Source organism: Plecotus auritus, assembly GCF_963455305.1.
Source record: "Plecotus auritus genome assembly, chromosome: 8".
NCBI lineage: Eukaryota > Metazoa > Chordata > Mammalia > Chiroptera > Vespertilionidae > Plecotus > Plecotus auritus.
In genome coordinates, this window is record NC_137782.1 from 45,340,214 (window position 1) to 45,356,396 (window position 16,183).

At 44.5% G+C, this 16,183-nt stretch overlaps 1 protein-coding gene across 2 annotated transcripts in view; it reads left to right on the forward strand.

The window, feature by feature from the left end:
* The first annotated feature begins 885 nt into the window (after positions 1 to 885).
* Positions 886 to 16,183, forward strand: part of FBXO15 (F-box protein 15) — a 51,492-nt gene continuing 36,194 nt past the window's right edge. The window contains exons 1-7 of one of the 2 annotated variants that reach the window (XM_080686594.1): positions 886 to 1,626; positions 4,174 to 4,278; positions 7,021 to 7,263; positions 7,799 to 8,008; positions 9,399 to 9,525; positions 10,910 to 10,992; positions 12,433 to 12,575. In XM_080686594.1, coding sequence (XP_080542720.1) covers positions 1,502 to 1,626; positions 4,174 to 4,278; positions 7,021 to 7,263; positions 7,799 to 8,008; positions 9,399 to 9,525; positions 10,910 to 10,992; positions 12,433 to 12,575 — 1,036 coding nt within the window. In that variant the 5' untranslated portion in view covers positions 886 to 1,501. The remainder of the gene's footprint in view (positions 1,627 to 4,173; positions 4,279 to 7,020; positions 7,264 to 7,798; positions 8,009 to 9,398; positions 9,526 to 10,909; positions 10,993 to 12,432; positions 12,576 to 16,183) is intronic. The other variant, XM_080686595.1, reaches the window with a different exon arrangement.

Here is a 16,183-nt window from a genome sequence, read left to right on the forward strand (position 1 = left end):
AGGCACATGGAGCGATTTTTGCTGGAGCTGGAATGGAGAGGCAGGGTAGTCAGCATTTTTTTCCCTTGGTGAATTTGTTACCCTCCGGGATCTGGAAAGGATTCTGGCGGGTATTCCACCTCTATTGAATTGGATGCCAGCATGCAGATGATAGCTAATGTTTACTGAGGACTTGCTAGGTGCTGCTCAGAAGTACATAGGCAAGGCCAGGTGGTCTGTGTGCTTGCTGACATGTGTACATCTCGTGTGTTGTCTCCGCATTCAGCATCAGGCTATGCTGAGTCCCTGGGCGATGCCCTCCCCGTGCTTCATAAGTGCTGCTTGTGCTGGGGGTTGAGGTCTTACTCTGTTCACACCTGCCCATGTGGATTCCATTCTTCAGCTTGCACAGACATTGTCGACCTTCTTTCCAAGTTCTTGTGATCCCTCGTTTTGCCCCCAATTATTGCCCATGTCCTCTTTGAACGATAGTCCAAATATATCCAGGCAACCTGCTTGGTGGAAAGAACTGATGTTGGTTAAGCGTTGGTCAGCTGGTGAACAAAGTACAGACTCAGAGTGATGATGCAGATGAACTGAGCATACGGGTAAGTACGCTCCAGGCCTCCGTCCTTTCCTAATGAGCAGGCTGGGCTGGGGGTGAGTCAGTAGCTGGTGTGCATGTGGTAAAGCAGCCGCTTCCAAATCTTTCCAAGAGAAACAGCCTATTCGCAGGGAGCGGCCTCTGCCAGCTGCTGCCTAGAAACAGGAGGCCGTGGGCTCAGAGACTTTCTGGGCTTTTCAGATCCCTGACCAGCTGCCACTGAGTACCACTGCTTTTGAGGACTGAATTTAATAAAAAAAAATATTGGGAACTTCTGAAAAGGACTAATTGCATAAAATATTGTACCCTACTTCATCAAATCTTAAAAGCCATTGATGGTAAAGTTCACTATTATTTTACATACCACTAAAATAATAAAAAAATGGACAATGAAAGTATATTCCATTGCATGTGAGGGGTTAAAGTGTGAAAACATTTGTGGGTGAGTGTGTGGTGCTTCTGCGGCCATGACTGCCAAAGCTGGAGAGGGAACCGGTCATCGCCCCTCACAGGCCAGCGGAGCTGTGGCTCCTGTTGGTGTTGGCAGGTCTGGCGCACAAATCTAATGTTCTTTTCCTTTATCAGGTTCTGTTGTTGTATTATTGAAATTGGACAGCTAGTACATTTTATGTTTTTCCTTTTTATTTCCACTAAGTACATTTTACAGAACCTCTTTGCTGCTGGCAGCCTGTAAGGAGAGTGAGTGTGAGATGTTTTAGGACCCATCAGACTAAGTCCAGTTTTCAGGCTCCTGACTCAGGACTCAGGTTGTCTTCAAGGCTGCCCCCCTCCTCCCCCGCCCCTTTTTTTGCAGAGATGAAGTTTCACTGTCAGTAATCTTTGGAGTTTAGGAATCGGTTAAAATGCTTTTGTGGGGACTGGGCAGTTCATGGTGCATTGTAGTGATTTGAATTTTCCATGTTTACTTTCAGGAGGGGGCCAGGTGTCCAGTCCGCTGCAGCCAGTACCCCTCTGGGGCAGCATGCCCCGTGCGAGAGGCACCGCAGGAGGGCCTCCTCTCGCTGCCCTGTGCTTCTGGACAGGTGAGGAGGAGTTGTCTGCCACTTTTTTGGGAGGCTGTCGGGATGGAGTTATTAGAGCAAGTTATAAGCTGCACACACCAAGCTGTTATTTTGAGCTAACAATAGAACTGTGTAGGAAGAATCTATAACCCGGAGAGTTTGATATGAGTCAGCAGCCTGTCTCCACCACCATTATTAGACTAGTTTTATGAAGCTAAACTTCTAAAAGTAATAAGTTGATTTAATTTTCCTTTTAAAAAATATTTTCGGAACTTCTGAAAAGGAAGCCTATTCTTTAAAATTATTCACTTTCCAATTGATATAGACCCTTGAAAAAGAAGAAGATTAAAGTGTCTTCCTCTAACTCACGGGTGGGGAATGTTTGGCCTGAGGACTGTATAAGGCCCACAAAATCATTTGGTTTGGCCCTGCCAAAGCATTAGGAGTGAGTTAATTGAATGTTTGACCAAATATTGCAGGGTAATTTTTAAGTTGGTAATTTTGTATGTCTTGCAAATGATGTTATAAATATCCAGCCCTGGCTGGTTTGGCTCAGTGGATAGAGCGTCAGCCTGCGGACCGAAGGTCCCAGGTTCGATTCCGGTCAAGGGCAAATGCTGGGTCGCAGACTCGATTCCCACTAGGGGGCGTGCAGGAGGCGACCGATCCATGATTCTTTCTCATCGATGATGTTTCTCTTTCCCTCCCTCTCCCTTTCTCTCTGAAATCAATAAAAATGTATTAAAAAATAAATAAATATCCAAATGTGCCTTGGAAGAAAAAAAGTTCTGTACCCCTGCTCTAAATGTTCAGGAAGTCTCTGAATTTTTTAGCTTTCAGGATTTGGGAACCCATTTTGCCACAGCAGGATTCTGTACTGTGGCCTCAGCAACGAGATCTGTGGAACTTTTTTTTTTTTAAATTGCAATTTGAAATTGATGCTTAGATGCCTGTGGATTCATGCTGTTCTGAGATTTATGGAGTGCTAACTATATGCTAAGTGTAGTGTGGAGCCCTGAAGGCTTGGAATTATCACAGACATTTTACAGGGGAGTGAGTGAAGCTCACATAGTCTACAAATGGCAAAATTCAGATTAAAACATAAGTTGCCTGATTTCAAGTTTTGGTTGTTAGTACTATTATCATAAATAGCTCAGTTAACAGGGTACATACTTTTAGTGTGTTTTTAAAAAGAAATGAAAAGCTAAAAAGTAAAAAGCACTAAGGATGTCAATTCTAGCTTTAAACCCTACATGCTGGGAATAGAATCTGTCATACTACATCTGATGTAGTAATAGAGCAAAGATTCATTCAGTTACTCCTCTTTTCTCTGAGGATCTACCTCATTCTTTCTCAGTGTTATAAAAATTTTAGGAGGGATTGTTTCCCTATAAAACGTTTGGAAACCTGGCTTTCATAATAACTTAAGTGTTTAAAATAGTTAAAATCACAATTAGAGAGTATGGGCAAGCCCTTTTAAACTTTCCAGAGGGTTTTGTTCCCTCCAATTCTTTATCCTGAGACACCCCCTGCCCATCTTCCAGTACAATCTTCTGTAGCTTCCTTCTGTTGCTCCCTTTGCTGAAGGTCACGGCCAGTGCTTTCTAGGCACTTGCTTTCTAGGCACTTATGGGGGTTTGTAGAACCTTAAGGTCATAGAAACACAGGGGATATTGAGGATGCATCTCGTGTCATATTTATAGGACACATAAATAAAAAAGAAAAAGACACTTGAGAAGACCTTAGGGGGCTTGGTGTTTCTCTGAATCCCAGAGCAAGCAGTCGCAAGCTGAGGACCCACAGAGAAGGGGGATGCTCTGAGCAGCAGAGCTCAGCTGGAAATGCGTTGATATTTCCTATTCCATTTACAGTTTTTGTTTTGTTTTGTTTTATTTACTAGAGGCCCGGTGCACGAAATTTGTGCACTTGGCAGGGGGTGGTGTTCCTCAGCCCAGCCTGTGCTCTCTCACAGTCTGGGAGTCCTGTGATCCATCGCCCTGCAGAGGGAGGCCCCGCCCACCTGCCACAGCCCTCCAGTTGGTGGCCTGGGCCTCCCTCTGTGGAGACTAATCACATTGCACCTGCCTTGGCTGGCCTGGTGCCAGTGGGTGTCATAGTGTGGTGTCCGGATGGTCGTTCCCCTGTTCAGCCATTTGGTCAATTTGCAAATTATGCTTTTATTATAATAGATTTTTTTTTTGAGGAGTAGGAATTCTGTATTTTTCTTATTGATAGCTGAGCATCCATTCTGTCTCTTCTTTTATTTCCATTTATCTCTCAATGCAGTAATACTTTCATTGGGGAGGTAGTGAAATCCTGCTGTGTGACCCAGTGTGGGAATGTGATGAAAAGGCTGGGGAAATTAGATCTTTGTACCTGGGGTCTTGGTGTTGGTGTCTGTCATAAGAATTGTACCAACCAGAGCATTTCCATGGAGAACATAACTGAAGGTGAGGAAGTGGGTGGCTTTGTGTGCAGGACTGGTCTGTTACCGCCTTCTCTGTGGAGGTGAACAGCCAGTAGTGTTCCAGGTACCACACCCACCTCTCTGATCTCCCACCCTCTCAGCTTGCCTTCAGAAATCTTGCTGAAGATTCTGTCCTACCTGGATGCCACAACCCTGCTGTGCACAGGATGTGTGAACAGGCGCTTTTATCACCTGGCCAATGACAAGTAAGGAGAAAGCCAACCGTCTCTTTTGTGTTTTGATGGAGGTCCTGAGAACTAGTAAGATCGTTTTAACCAGTTTTTTAAAACTTAAAAATATTAATTTCAAGAGTATTTTTAGGCATACTATTTCAGATGCTTTACGTACTTGTATGATACTTTCAAAGATTTGCATTTCGGTGCTTAATGAAAGGACGATTCTTTGCATGAATTGAAAAAGCTCAACCTTGGTATTGGTGTGGCCATTGGAGCAGGTGGTGTTTGGTGTGCTGGCCAGGAGCACCTGCTGTGTCCTGAGAAGAACACAGACTTCCCACAGTTTCAGGCAGCATGGGCTGGGCCTGACTGGTCCTGCCTGGGTTTGCAGGATGGTGGTAGTGTGCTCTGCTGGCCAGCAAGCAGATCCTGAATAAGGAAGGGGGAGGGACCCTTACCACTTTCTTGGAAGTTGTCCTTTAAAAATATGAGCTTCTGATGAAATTACTCTCATAAATTTTTCTGTTCCAAAGGATAATCTTAATTGTGTAAATTGACTTATATTTGTAAGTGTCATGGTCAGTCTTTATTAAAAGGATATATTAAGAATTGAATGGGTAAACAATAAATGTTTTTGGAAAGTTAAGGGTATTTCTAAGCATTGCTTCTGAAGAGAGGACAGGAGCACATAATGTAGCCAGTTACACTGGTGACTCCTGGGGGACACATTTGAAGGAGGTCTTCTTGGAGCCCATAACATCCATGGGGCTGCCTCCCTGCCTCATGTATTGAGCCCACAGCATGAGCAATGGTCTCCCCATGGTTCCCTGAAACGCAGATCAGCTGCCTCTGCCTTGTCACTCGGGGTTTTGTTTTCCAGTACTCTGGGATACACTGACATTCAATTGGCCCCCTTTTCTGAACAACTCATTTGAAGGTTTATGTGTCTGACTGGGAGTGAGATTAGATAAACAAGCTTTGGCCTCAAATTCTCCATAGCATTTTAATAGGATGGAGTGTTTGCAATCAAGAGGTGAATGTAGACTGATAAAAGCATCTTAAACTCGACTTTTGTATTTTATAAATAATTAGTCTACACAATACTTTAATTACTTTAATTCTAGAATATGCTTTTATTCTCTTCAGGCTCCTCCTGATGATAAATTGAGTAAGATAGCGTGGGACAGTGGTCCATCCTATGAGTGTCAGGCGTAGACATTGTCACTGGAGGTGTGAGAGGTCCACCCTCTGCTTCCCCTCTTTGTGCTGGTGTTTATTTTTGTAGGTGTTAGTGCCAGGGCAGGTACAAAATAGAGTCAAACTTCTGAGTTGAAAACAAAAATACTTCAAGGCAAAAAGCTTGGCATGAAATGATTTTGTGAGGTGAGAAGTTACCTGAAAAGCCCCAACTAGAAAGAGGTGTCAGGAGGAGTCTGACTGTGTGAGTGTGTTGCGATGTCCATGCAATGCCTGGATCCAGGAGGCGAGTTCCCAAGTCAGATGTCTGAGAAGTGCTCCTGTCTGCTGTGGTTGTCACTGAGTGCCTGAAGCAGTCATTCCCCTCTGGGCCCATGTGTCCTGCAGCCCTCCTGCCATCCAGGGTCTTCCGGTCTATAGGGGAATCACATTCTGCCCGCTGCCTCTTGGCTACCGGCCTTTTCATCCCTTTCTGCACTAAATAGAATGTGGAGACATAAATCAGCAAATAATTAAATTTATTGATGTGAATGTCACCTTTAACATTAAAAAGAAATTTTAACCTCTGTCTCAGTCTCCCCTAAGAGCAGTTTACTTCTCTTCCCTGAAGCAGAGCACTGGCTGGGAGAGAGGTGCCTGGCCTGGCTTTGGCCCCGGCTAACAGCGCTGCTCCTGTGGCTTCTCGTGGCCTCCAGTGGGGTTGAAGGACCACAGACTCTGGGTCACAGCTGAGTTTAAATTCCAGTGTTGCAGCTAATCAGCTTTCTGTATTTGGATCAGTTATTCCATTTCTTCGAGCATTTTTGTGGTGTTATTGAAGAGGCCATGAAGCGGGGTGCGGGGGGTGTGCTGAGAGTGTGAGCTCAGGTGGAAGCTTCATGGATTCAGTCCTGGTTCCACACTGACTCCCGTTCACAGACCCACGCCAGATCCCTGCTCGTCTGGGCCTCAGTTGCATTGTCTGTTTAATGGGGACAGTAGTAGCAGCTGTCCCATGGATTTGTTGTAAGGATTAAATGAATTATGTATAGAGTGCTGAAACAGTGCTTACACACAGTGCTTTACAACTGTAACTGTCATTGTTAGTTATCAGTACTCTTCATTTTCCTCTGTGCTAGCAGCACATATTCACTGCTGAAAAATTAAGACTTAGAAAACAAAAAGAACATGCAGGACAGTTGGTGTTGATATTTCTCTGTGTGTGTCTGTATGTATATACATATCTCCTTTCCGTATACACTTCTTGACATTTTCCCCTAATCAGTCTCCTACTCAGTTATTGGTATAGGAAGGCCATTGTGTGGATGATCCCAATTTCATGCACTCACTTATTTTAACCTGTCCCCAGGAAACAAGCTTAGCCTTTTATAAGTGTTTCTAGGGTTAGGGAATCTAGAACACTTATCTCAGACTGCAGTTCACCTCTACACATGCAGAACTCTTAAGTGTTCAGCTGGACACGTTGCTGGAATTAGACAAGTTGAAAATTATTGTGCATCTCCAAATTAATATATTACAAGGACAGTTAATGGCAGTGTCTTTTAGCATGTTCACTTCTTCCCTCTTTCCCCTCAGTTTTATTTGGATCAGAATCTATTCAACTGCCTTTTCACCTAAGAGATGTAACTGGAGAATTGATCCAGTAGAGAAGACAGTAGCATCTATGAACTTATTGTCAGTTGAGGACAAAGAAGCTGGATATTGGAAGAAGGAATATATCGCAAAACGGATAGCCTCTGTGAAAGCAGCTCTAGCTCAGGTCCTCAAACTTGTCAACCCCTACACAGGCCTCCCCGCCAAAACCAAGGAGGCTCTCAGGTACGCACGCTTCTCCCGCACTGGGCACTGCGCTTTCGTGAGCACTGCTGACCTTGAAGAAGAACGATGGTGTAAGCTCAGACAATTGTGTGCCTGGGACATATGTGCACTTTATATTGTGAGAACCTGTCTCTTGATATTTGTGTGTGTTTATTTGCATGTGTAAAATATATAGTATTTTCCTACTCTGTGCAAGTGGTCTCAAGTTTTTATGAAGAGCAGAAATAACCTAGTACTATGCTCTGGTAAAGCAAGGGTATCTGAGGTATTTCTCCTGGGCAGGACCTTTATTTATTTATTTTATTACTTATCTATGTATCACCAGTACTGAGAACACAGATGTTCCTTAGGTGAAGATAAAATGTTTAAAGGGAGAACTGTTGGGGCAAGGAAAACTCACGTCGGGCACATTCTGAGAACTTTGACGTTGGTGTTAGGGAAGTGGATGCTTTAGAGATGATAAGTGAAATAGACTAGCATTTTTTTTTTTTTTTCCACCGAGGCCAACATTGTTAGCTTGCTTTTATTTTTCCAGAATATCCGGTCTTGGTTGGGTAATCATATTGAAAGAAAAAAGTGGGAAAGAACATGTCATGGAGCACACTGACCTTTTCATAAACCACTCCTCTGTCATGGTTGTGTGGTACGGCAAAAATTTGCCCTGTCTGGCCACACTATCAACCTTAGACTTATGTGGTGTGATGCCCATCTTGATGGACTGGCATAAACCCCCCACCAAAAATGGGTAAGTACTAATTCAGCACAACTTTTGGGTGAGAACATCTTATATGGAAACTAGAGGCCCAGTGCACAAAATTTGTACATGAGCCGGGGGAGTCCCCTCAGCCCAGCCTGCAACCTCTCCAATCCGGGACCACTCGGGGGATGTCCGACTTCCGGTTTAGGCCCTATCCCAAGGATCGGGCCTAAACTGGAAGTCGGACATCCCTCTCATAATCCAGGACCACTGGCTCCTAACTGCTCAACTGCCTGCCTGTCTGATCGCCCCTAACTGCCCCCTTTGCCAGCCCTATCACCCCTAACCGCCTCTGCCTGCTGGCCTGATCACCTCTTACTGTCACCCCTGCTGGACTGGTCACCTCCAACTGCCCCCCTGATGGCCTGGTCACCCCTTACTGCCCCCCCCCCCCGCCAGCTGGGTCACCCCCAACTGCCCCCCCCCCCCCCGCTGGCCTGGTTGCCCCCAACTGCCCCCACCCTGCCGGCCTGGTCACCCCCAACTCCCCATCCCCCACTGGCCTGGTTGCTCCTTACTGTCCCCCTCTGCCAGCCTGGTCATCCCTAACTGTCCCCCCTGCCAGTCTGGTCTCCCCTCACTGCCCCCTCGCTGGCCTGGTTGCCCCCAACTGCCCCCCTGCTGGTCTGGTCTCCCTTTACTGGACCCCCTGCTGGTCTGGTCACCCCACGCAGCCTGCTGTTCAGTCGTTTGGTTGTCCCCCACTAACTCCGCTGCCAGCCTGGTTGCCCCACGCAGCCTGCTGTTTGGTCGTCCATCCAGTTGTTTCAGTCGTGATGGCCCCTGGCTTTTTATATATTAGGATACTAGTTGGCATCACTTTATAATTTAAAAACACCACCAGTGTATTTTAATTTGATTATGTCCTAAGACTTCTCTTTTATCCTGGGTCACTATAGGATAGGAAAAGAATAGGATTATCACAGTGTGATTAGGTCTAAATTTAGGTTCCTCTTCTCTTGGTTATCTAAAATGGTTAGGGAATGACATTGTAGTTAACAAAATTTCCTGGATGATGGAACACGCACTGAGAATCCACTTGATTGTGTCCGTGTGATGGGTGTGAGAGTGCTGGGTAAAGGGTTCTTCCTTCCTCACCTCCTTGATTCTTCAGCTTCTGCTGGGGCCAAGGAGCTGCCAGCAGGAGCCAGGGGGAGGTAAAGGAAAACATGGGTGGGGCAGATATTTGGGTGTGGCCATTTTGCTTTTGATTTATAATGTTGTTTGTGTCCCTTGCTCCTCAACATGCCACTTATTAGCAATGTGCACATTATTAACATGCTCTTCCAAATCAGTTTTAGGTACACTAATAACAATCACAAACCGTGGACATGAGAGCTCACTTCTCTCTTTCCTTTCTTTGACATGCATTGCAAAGACCTCGATGGCCTTCTCTAGTTGCAAAGTACAGTCTGAGTAACTTAACCGACTCCACCTTGGTTGGCTGTGACAGATTTGTTAGGATCTTCCATCTCAACCCAGGCCTCCTAGTGGGGCTGTGGAAGGTAAGACTTGGGCAGCCTCATGGGCTGTGACATCCCTCCCTCTCAATACCACGTCCATTTGCACAGGTGGGACATGTAGGTGTGTAGTCCTTTCAGACTTCTCATGAGCTGCATTCCGTTTTACTATCTTACCAGCTTCATTTTGTAGCAAATGGTCCTCGATTCCGTGGAGGGTCATTCCTGTTCTCTCACAGACGATAGACTACCTTTACTATCATGGGATGTCCTGTCCTTTCCAGGCAATCCACATTCCTTTCTCTTTTTCTGTGTCCTTTCTTGTCAGTCTCTGTCTGTGCATTTTCCCGGGAGTCACTCCCACGTGTTCCTGACCCAGTGTATGTGGCAGTGAGTGCATCTGCCCTCCAGGGAAAGGCATAGGCTCTTTCCTCCCACCAGGCGAGGTTTCTTCATTCACCAGTCCGGCCAAAGACCAGCTCCCTCCTTGGGGCTTGTTTTCGGGGCAGTCACTTCCATGAGAAGCATCTATGCGATATTCCCCATATTCACCATGGGTTCCTCGGTGGCTTTGGCCCATGGATATTTTAAGGTAGCAGTTCCTAAATTTTAATTCAGAGAACTCAGTGTGTGTCCATGTAGGCAGATTCACCGGACTGGTCTCCAGTGTCTCTCTCTGCTACCTCTTTCTCTTCCCAACCTGCCGGGCTTCAAAGTCTCTCCCTCCCCGACTCTAGGTGAGGTACCTGGGGGCAGGGCTACAGTTTTCCTGACTGGAATCAACCTATCTCTGTGGGCCTGTGGAGTTACGGGACTCTGGTTGATCCAATTGGCCTCTGTCTGGCCTCTGTCTGGCCACTGGGTCACCTTCACCAGGCAGTGACACCTGTGAGTTTGGGGAGGAATGGGTGTCAGTTCCTTGTACGGTCCCATTTTCTGGGTCCCTAACCTGATGGATGAGTGAAGATCTGGAATCTAACCATCCCCACTAGGTTTGTCCAGCTAAGCAGGTACTTGAGAGAGGAAGGCCATGCCATGAACGTTAGATATTTGTGGAATTGATCTCATGTTTGTGCAGCTCTTCCCAGAATCTTCTTTATTTTTGCAAAGAGCTTGAGACAACCTGGAACTAACAAGACCTGTTTCCACAGTTACCATGTATAGTACAGTATTTTGCTATTTCACAAATATAAGGATGAGCCTCCTTTTACTGCATGCTCTGCGTGTCTGGGTGAGTCATGGTCCTGCTGTCCATGTGACACATTCCTCTTACTATATGGTAGCACTAACAGTGCCTCAGCCTGAGGTCAGCTTACAGTTGAGGGTCTACCTTTGTCTGCAAGGTGATGCGCTGTGAACTTCACCACGATCTTGGGAAAGATTAAAACATTTCAGCTGAAAAGTGTGATCTTACTAATTAATGTTTCAGAGAGCAGAAGAACTGGCGTTCGTCATGGCCAATCTGCATTTCCATCACCTCGTGGAGAAGAGCACATTGGGCTCGGCCACCCTGTACGTATCCGTCCATTGTACGTTTAGTTTTTGTAAAGTCAACACAAACAATTACAAGTTAATACCATCTTAATATTCTGAGAATAGACACAAAGATATTCTGTTCTTAATCAGCAGACATAAGCCCACAGGCATAATTACTGAGCTGTTACTGAGATAATTGGATTATTCATGAGTGCATATTTGCTTTATCTGTTCTGGGTTAAGGATTCTGTGCCTTGTAGAACATTATTTATAGGGCAGGTACCTACACTGCTGAAAGACGCAGTATGTCCTGCTGCCTCATACTCTGCACTAATGTGAGCTCTCATGCCTTGGGAGGCTCGCAGACCCATGGTTGCTGGCTGAGTCCGGCCTGCAGGTGTTTGCTTGGTCTCTGCAATGCAGGCCTTTCAATGAATGTGAGGGTGTTCAGGTAGGGAACATGTTTTCCATTTCACTACAGATGTCTCACTTCTAAATATTCCCTGAAAAGCTTCTGAGTGCTTTTGTTACCTGTATAGTACTGTTTCGCGTATTGAAGAAAACTTTGCTCATTGTGGCTCTGGGTCTTCTGCCCAGGTCCCTAACCTGTGGGGCTGTTGTAGGTGTAGTTGTAGGTGCGCAGGTGCTTTAACACGGGGCAGTGAGCACAGTGCTGAGCCGCTGAGGAGCAGAGTTGTTGCCATGGGTGGTCTGTGGATCCCTACGGAGCTCACATCTCTGCCTGTCTTTTTTATTTATTTATTTATTTATTTTTTTTGTGTGTGTGTGTGTGTTAATCCTCACCCAAGGATATGTTTCCATTGAATTTTAGAGAGTGGACAGGAAGGGGAGAGACACAGAGAAAAACATTGATATGAGAGAGATACACCAGAGTGGCTGCCTCCTGCCCAGGACCCTTCAGTCCGTGGGCCGATGCTCTATTCCAGGGGTCCTCAAACTTTTTAAACAGGGGGCCAGTTCACTGTCCCTCAGACCGTTGGAGGGCCGGACTATAGTTTAAAAAAAAAACTATGAACAAATTCCTATGCGCACTGTGGGCCCGGGACGAGTCGGCTGCTAAGCAGGACAGGCAGCGGCACCCGGCGGGCCGGATAAATGTCCTCGGCAGGCCGCATGTGGCCTGCGGGCCGTAGTTTGAGGACACCTGCAACTGGCTAGGGCAGTGGTCGGCAAACTCATTAGACAACAGAGCGGCAAACTGCGTCTCACGAGCTGCATGTGGCTCGCGAGCTGCAGTTTGCCGACCACTGGGCTAGGGCTCTGCCGGCCTTTATAGAAGTTGGTAGGAGGAGCAGGGGGCATGGAGTTCCTGGTGTTGGAGGTTATTGGGGTTCCTGCAGGGAACTGATAGGGCTGGTGCTTTGAATGCATGCTAGTTTTTTAAAGAATATTTTCAATTCCAGCACTTACTCTCTGGTATTGACAAATTTGTGTGTGTTTTGTTTTGCTTTTTAGCCCCTATGAGCTGCCTCCTCACACTCCCCTTTTGGATGACAGTCCTGAGTACGGGCTGCATGGCTATCAGCTCCACGTGGACTTACACAGCAGTGGGACCTTCTACCTGTGCAGCACATTTCGCAATCTCTTTACCAAGCAAGGTGACACCAAGTTTCTGTTGCAGTTTGAAATGAAAAGGTTGGGGAGTACATGGGACCCAGTTTTGTATCTGAGTTAAGAAGTGCCCTCCTACCTGGCCACTTCACCCTCCCAGACCCCTGTGTCACCTGAGGACTGGTGAATGGCCCAGGCAGATCTGATCCCTTTAGCTCAGGCTCTGTCTCCACCTTCCTTTTCCTCTTCCTCCTGAACATCCTCCACTCATCTTCTCTGCTGGTAGTTTCCTTCACTGCATTCCCTCTTTTAACTTCAATGAAACTTAGTTTATGGCTCAGAATACAGACTGTGTTGGCGCATGCTCCACTTGTCCTGAGGGAGAATGTATGTTCTGGTTGGGTGGGATGTCATCAGTGTCAGGATCAGGAAAAGGTGGTCGAGAGTGCTGAATTCTACTGCATCCTTGCTGATTTTCTGCCTGCTGGTCTTGCAGTCATGGAGAAAGGAATATTGAAACCTCCAACTATAATTGTGATTTATGTATTTCTCATTGATGCTCTCTCCATTCTGGCTACTTCTAGTCTGAAGCTCTGTTATTTCATTCATAGGCATTGAAAACTGTTATGTTCTCTTGACTGATGGGCCTTTTTATCATTTATGAGGCAACCTTCTTTATTCCGGGTGATAGCTTTGTTCTGAAATCTATTCCACCTGATAAACACAAGCATTCCAGCTTTATTTTGACTAGTGCTAGTGTGATGTGTTTTCCCTCCTTAAACCCATTTATATCTATGCATTTGGTCACTGTGCTTCTTCAGTCCTTTGATATATGGCAATCCATCCCCCTTTTCATGCCATTTATTTGTTGAAGAAATGGAATCTATTGTTTGTCTATACAATTTCTGCATTTTGGATGGTTGCTTCTAGTATTAACACATTTCTCTAGCTGGTAAGATTTAGGTTTTTCTTTCTTTTTTCTTTTTTTTTTTGGCAAGAATCCTTCCTAGATGATGCTCTGTACTTCATATTGAATTTATCAGAAGGATATAGTATCTGCTTTTCTAAATATTAATTATATTAAGAATAATCAGTGGGTTCAGGGAATTCTCAGACTAGTCTTTTTATTATGACTTTCTCCATGATAGTTACCAAATGGTTTACCAAGTAATGGGAACCTATATTCACTTACTTATATTAGTGATTGTAAAATGATGATTCCCTAGTTGTAGTGTTCTTTCTATATCTATTAGTTAGGATTCTTCTGTAAAGAAGAATTTTCTTTTATCAACCACTTAGTTAACATGAAATATGTTAGTATAGGAAAGGCAGGGGACGTGCTTGATTATTTCTCCTTATTAATTTACAGAATAGTGAGTTAATGTTCCAGCAGTCTTCAAAGATGACTTGTAAGTTTTTTTGGGAGGTATTGTTAAAAAATGTCATTTATGTATTTTAGTCTCCTTGCAGTCATTATTCTTTTAATTATTACTGTGCTCTGCTCCTGTTTTTTTTTTTTTTTTTTTTTAAACTTGGCTCCAGTCATCCTTGACAGCTTGATTGCATTCTAATATGACAAGATTGCTCAGGCTCATCTCGTCTGTTTCCTGCCCAGTCTGGAATGAGTAGGTGCCCTGGTTCCTTTTAGTCATGCTACACTATGGTATTTAGAGACCATAGTCTGGATCCTAGAGCTGCATGGTACTCTGGGGTTTTCATTCCTTTTAGGGTTTTCAATAGACAGAACTAAGAAGTTTGTAGATTTTATAATGTGAAGAAATAAGTTATACATTTATTTAAATTAAATATCTTAGAAGCTTTTAATGAACTTCTTAGATTATATATTTGCATATTTTTTCTTAGGCTGAAAGTCTGTTATAAACAACATCACAATATAAATTTCAAAAGAATAAAACTGATATTGCTAATAATGAACCTATTGAATACTCTCTAAATTAAGGATTTCCTTGTGGTCCTTCATGTGCTTACGATATATTATGCTAGGGCAGTGGTCGGCAAACTGCGGCTCGTGGGCCACATGCGGCTTGCGAGCTGCGGTTTGCCACTCTGTTGACTAATGGGTTTGCCGACCACTGACCTAGACTCTCGATTCCAATAATTATAGGCTGTTGTTCCTTGTGATTAAGCCCCTATCCCAGTGGTCAGCAAACCCATTAGTCAACAGAGCAGCAAACTGTGGCTTGCGAGCCGCAGTTTGCCGGCCACTGCGCTAGAGATATAAAATTAAGTCACCTAAAGTAACCTTTCTCTGCGTTGGTGTGCTACAACTTTGATATGCAATTAGTGATTTGTTTCAGTTGATTTTTTATTTCTTAAGATTGTTTTGCTATTTTTCTACATGAAAAAAATTACCACATTTACATGGTTCCAAAGTTGAAAGTCTAAAACAAGGTGGTTCAGTGAGGTTTACGGGTACCTTGCCCCTTGACCCCTATTCTTTCCCTCCCTCCAGAGGTCACCCTTTATAGTAGTTTTTGGCTTATTCTTTAAATGTTTCTCTTTGAATACATAATACTGTACATAAATATATCCATATTTCTCCCAGTTTTTTAAAAAATGGAACACGTTATTCCCTTTTAAGTTCCTTGCTTTTCCCCCAATTAACAATATATTCTGCAGATTATTCTTCAGCACGAGAGAGAGAGATCTTTCTTGTGCTCTTTTTAAACAGGTACATTGAAAATAAAATGAAACAGCTGTGTAGGGTTGTGTTGATTGTTTCTCTCGGTGGTCCCCAGTTGTTGCTGTTACACATAGTGGTATAAGGACTGGCCTTGTTCACACTTCACTTCATAGTCTGCCAGCTTGCCTTGGGGAGACTTTCTTAGAAATAGGATGCTAGGTCAAAGGGTGAATGTACACATATTCTTTTCTTTTTATTCTTTATTGATTAAGGTATCACATATTTATCCTCATCCCCCCATTCCTATCCCAAACCCCTCCCCATGCATGCCCCCACCCCCCTGTTGTCCGTGACCACTGCATGCATACAAGTCCTTTGGTTGATCTCTCCCCCTTACCCCCACCCTCCCCTACCTTCCCTCTGAGGTTTGACAGTCTGATCGATGCTTCCCTGTCTCCGGGTCTGTTTTTGTTAGTCAGTTTATGTTGTTCATTATTTCCCCTAGATGAGTGAGATCATGTGATACTAGAAATATACTTATAAGAACCGAAAATGAGACAAGCAATAAGGTTATGCTGGGAGGCAAATGAATCAGTCTGTAGTGAGTTTCTTTCTGGGCCAACAGTTCTTTTGAGTCCCAATTTCAATGTCAAACAGTTCCTTATGTGTACATGTCAGTGATGATATTTCAGTTCTGGATGGTGGACAAATGGTGGTAATGCAGGTCCGACCTTCTCTGGTTTGGTCTTGGGCAACCTGCCACAACGCACAGCTGCTAACTGCTAGTATTGTAAGGCGTCATCAGCGTCTTCCATCTCTGGACTGTTTCTCTTCTGTCTTCATGGCTGGAGCAGTCCTGTCAATTCCTCTCTGTTGCAGGAATCCACATGGTCTTGGAGGTGTTTTCTGAAAATATACAAACATATTCTCGACCAAAAGTTAATAAAGGAATCTTTTCTATAAATTTGACTTGGGATCCTTTTTCATTTTTTGCCCAAACGATTTTCCTTT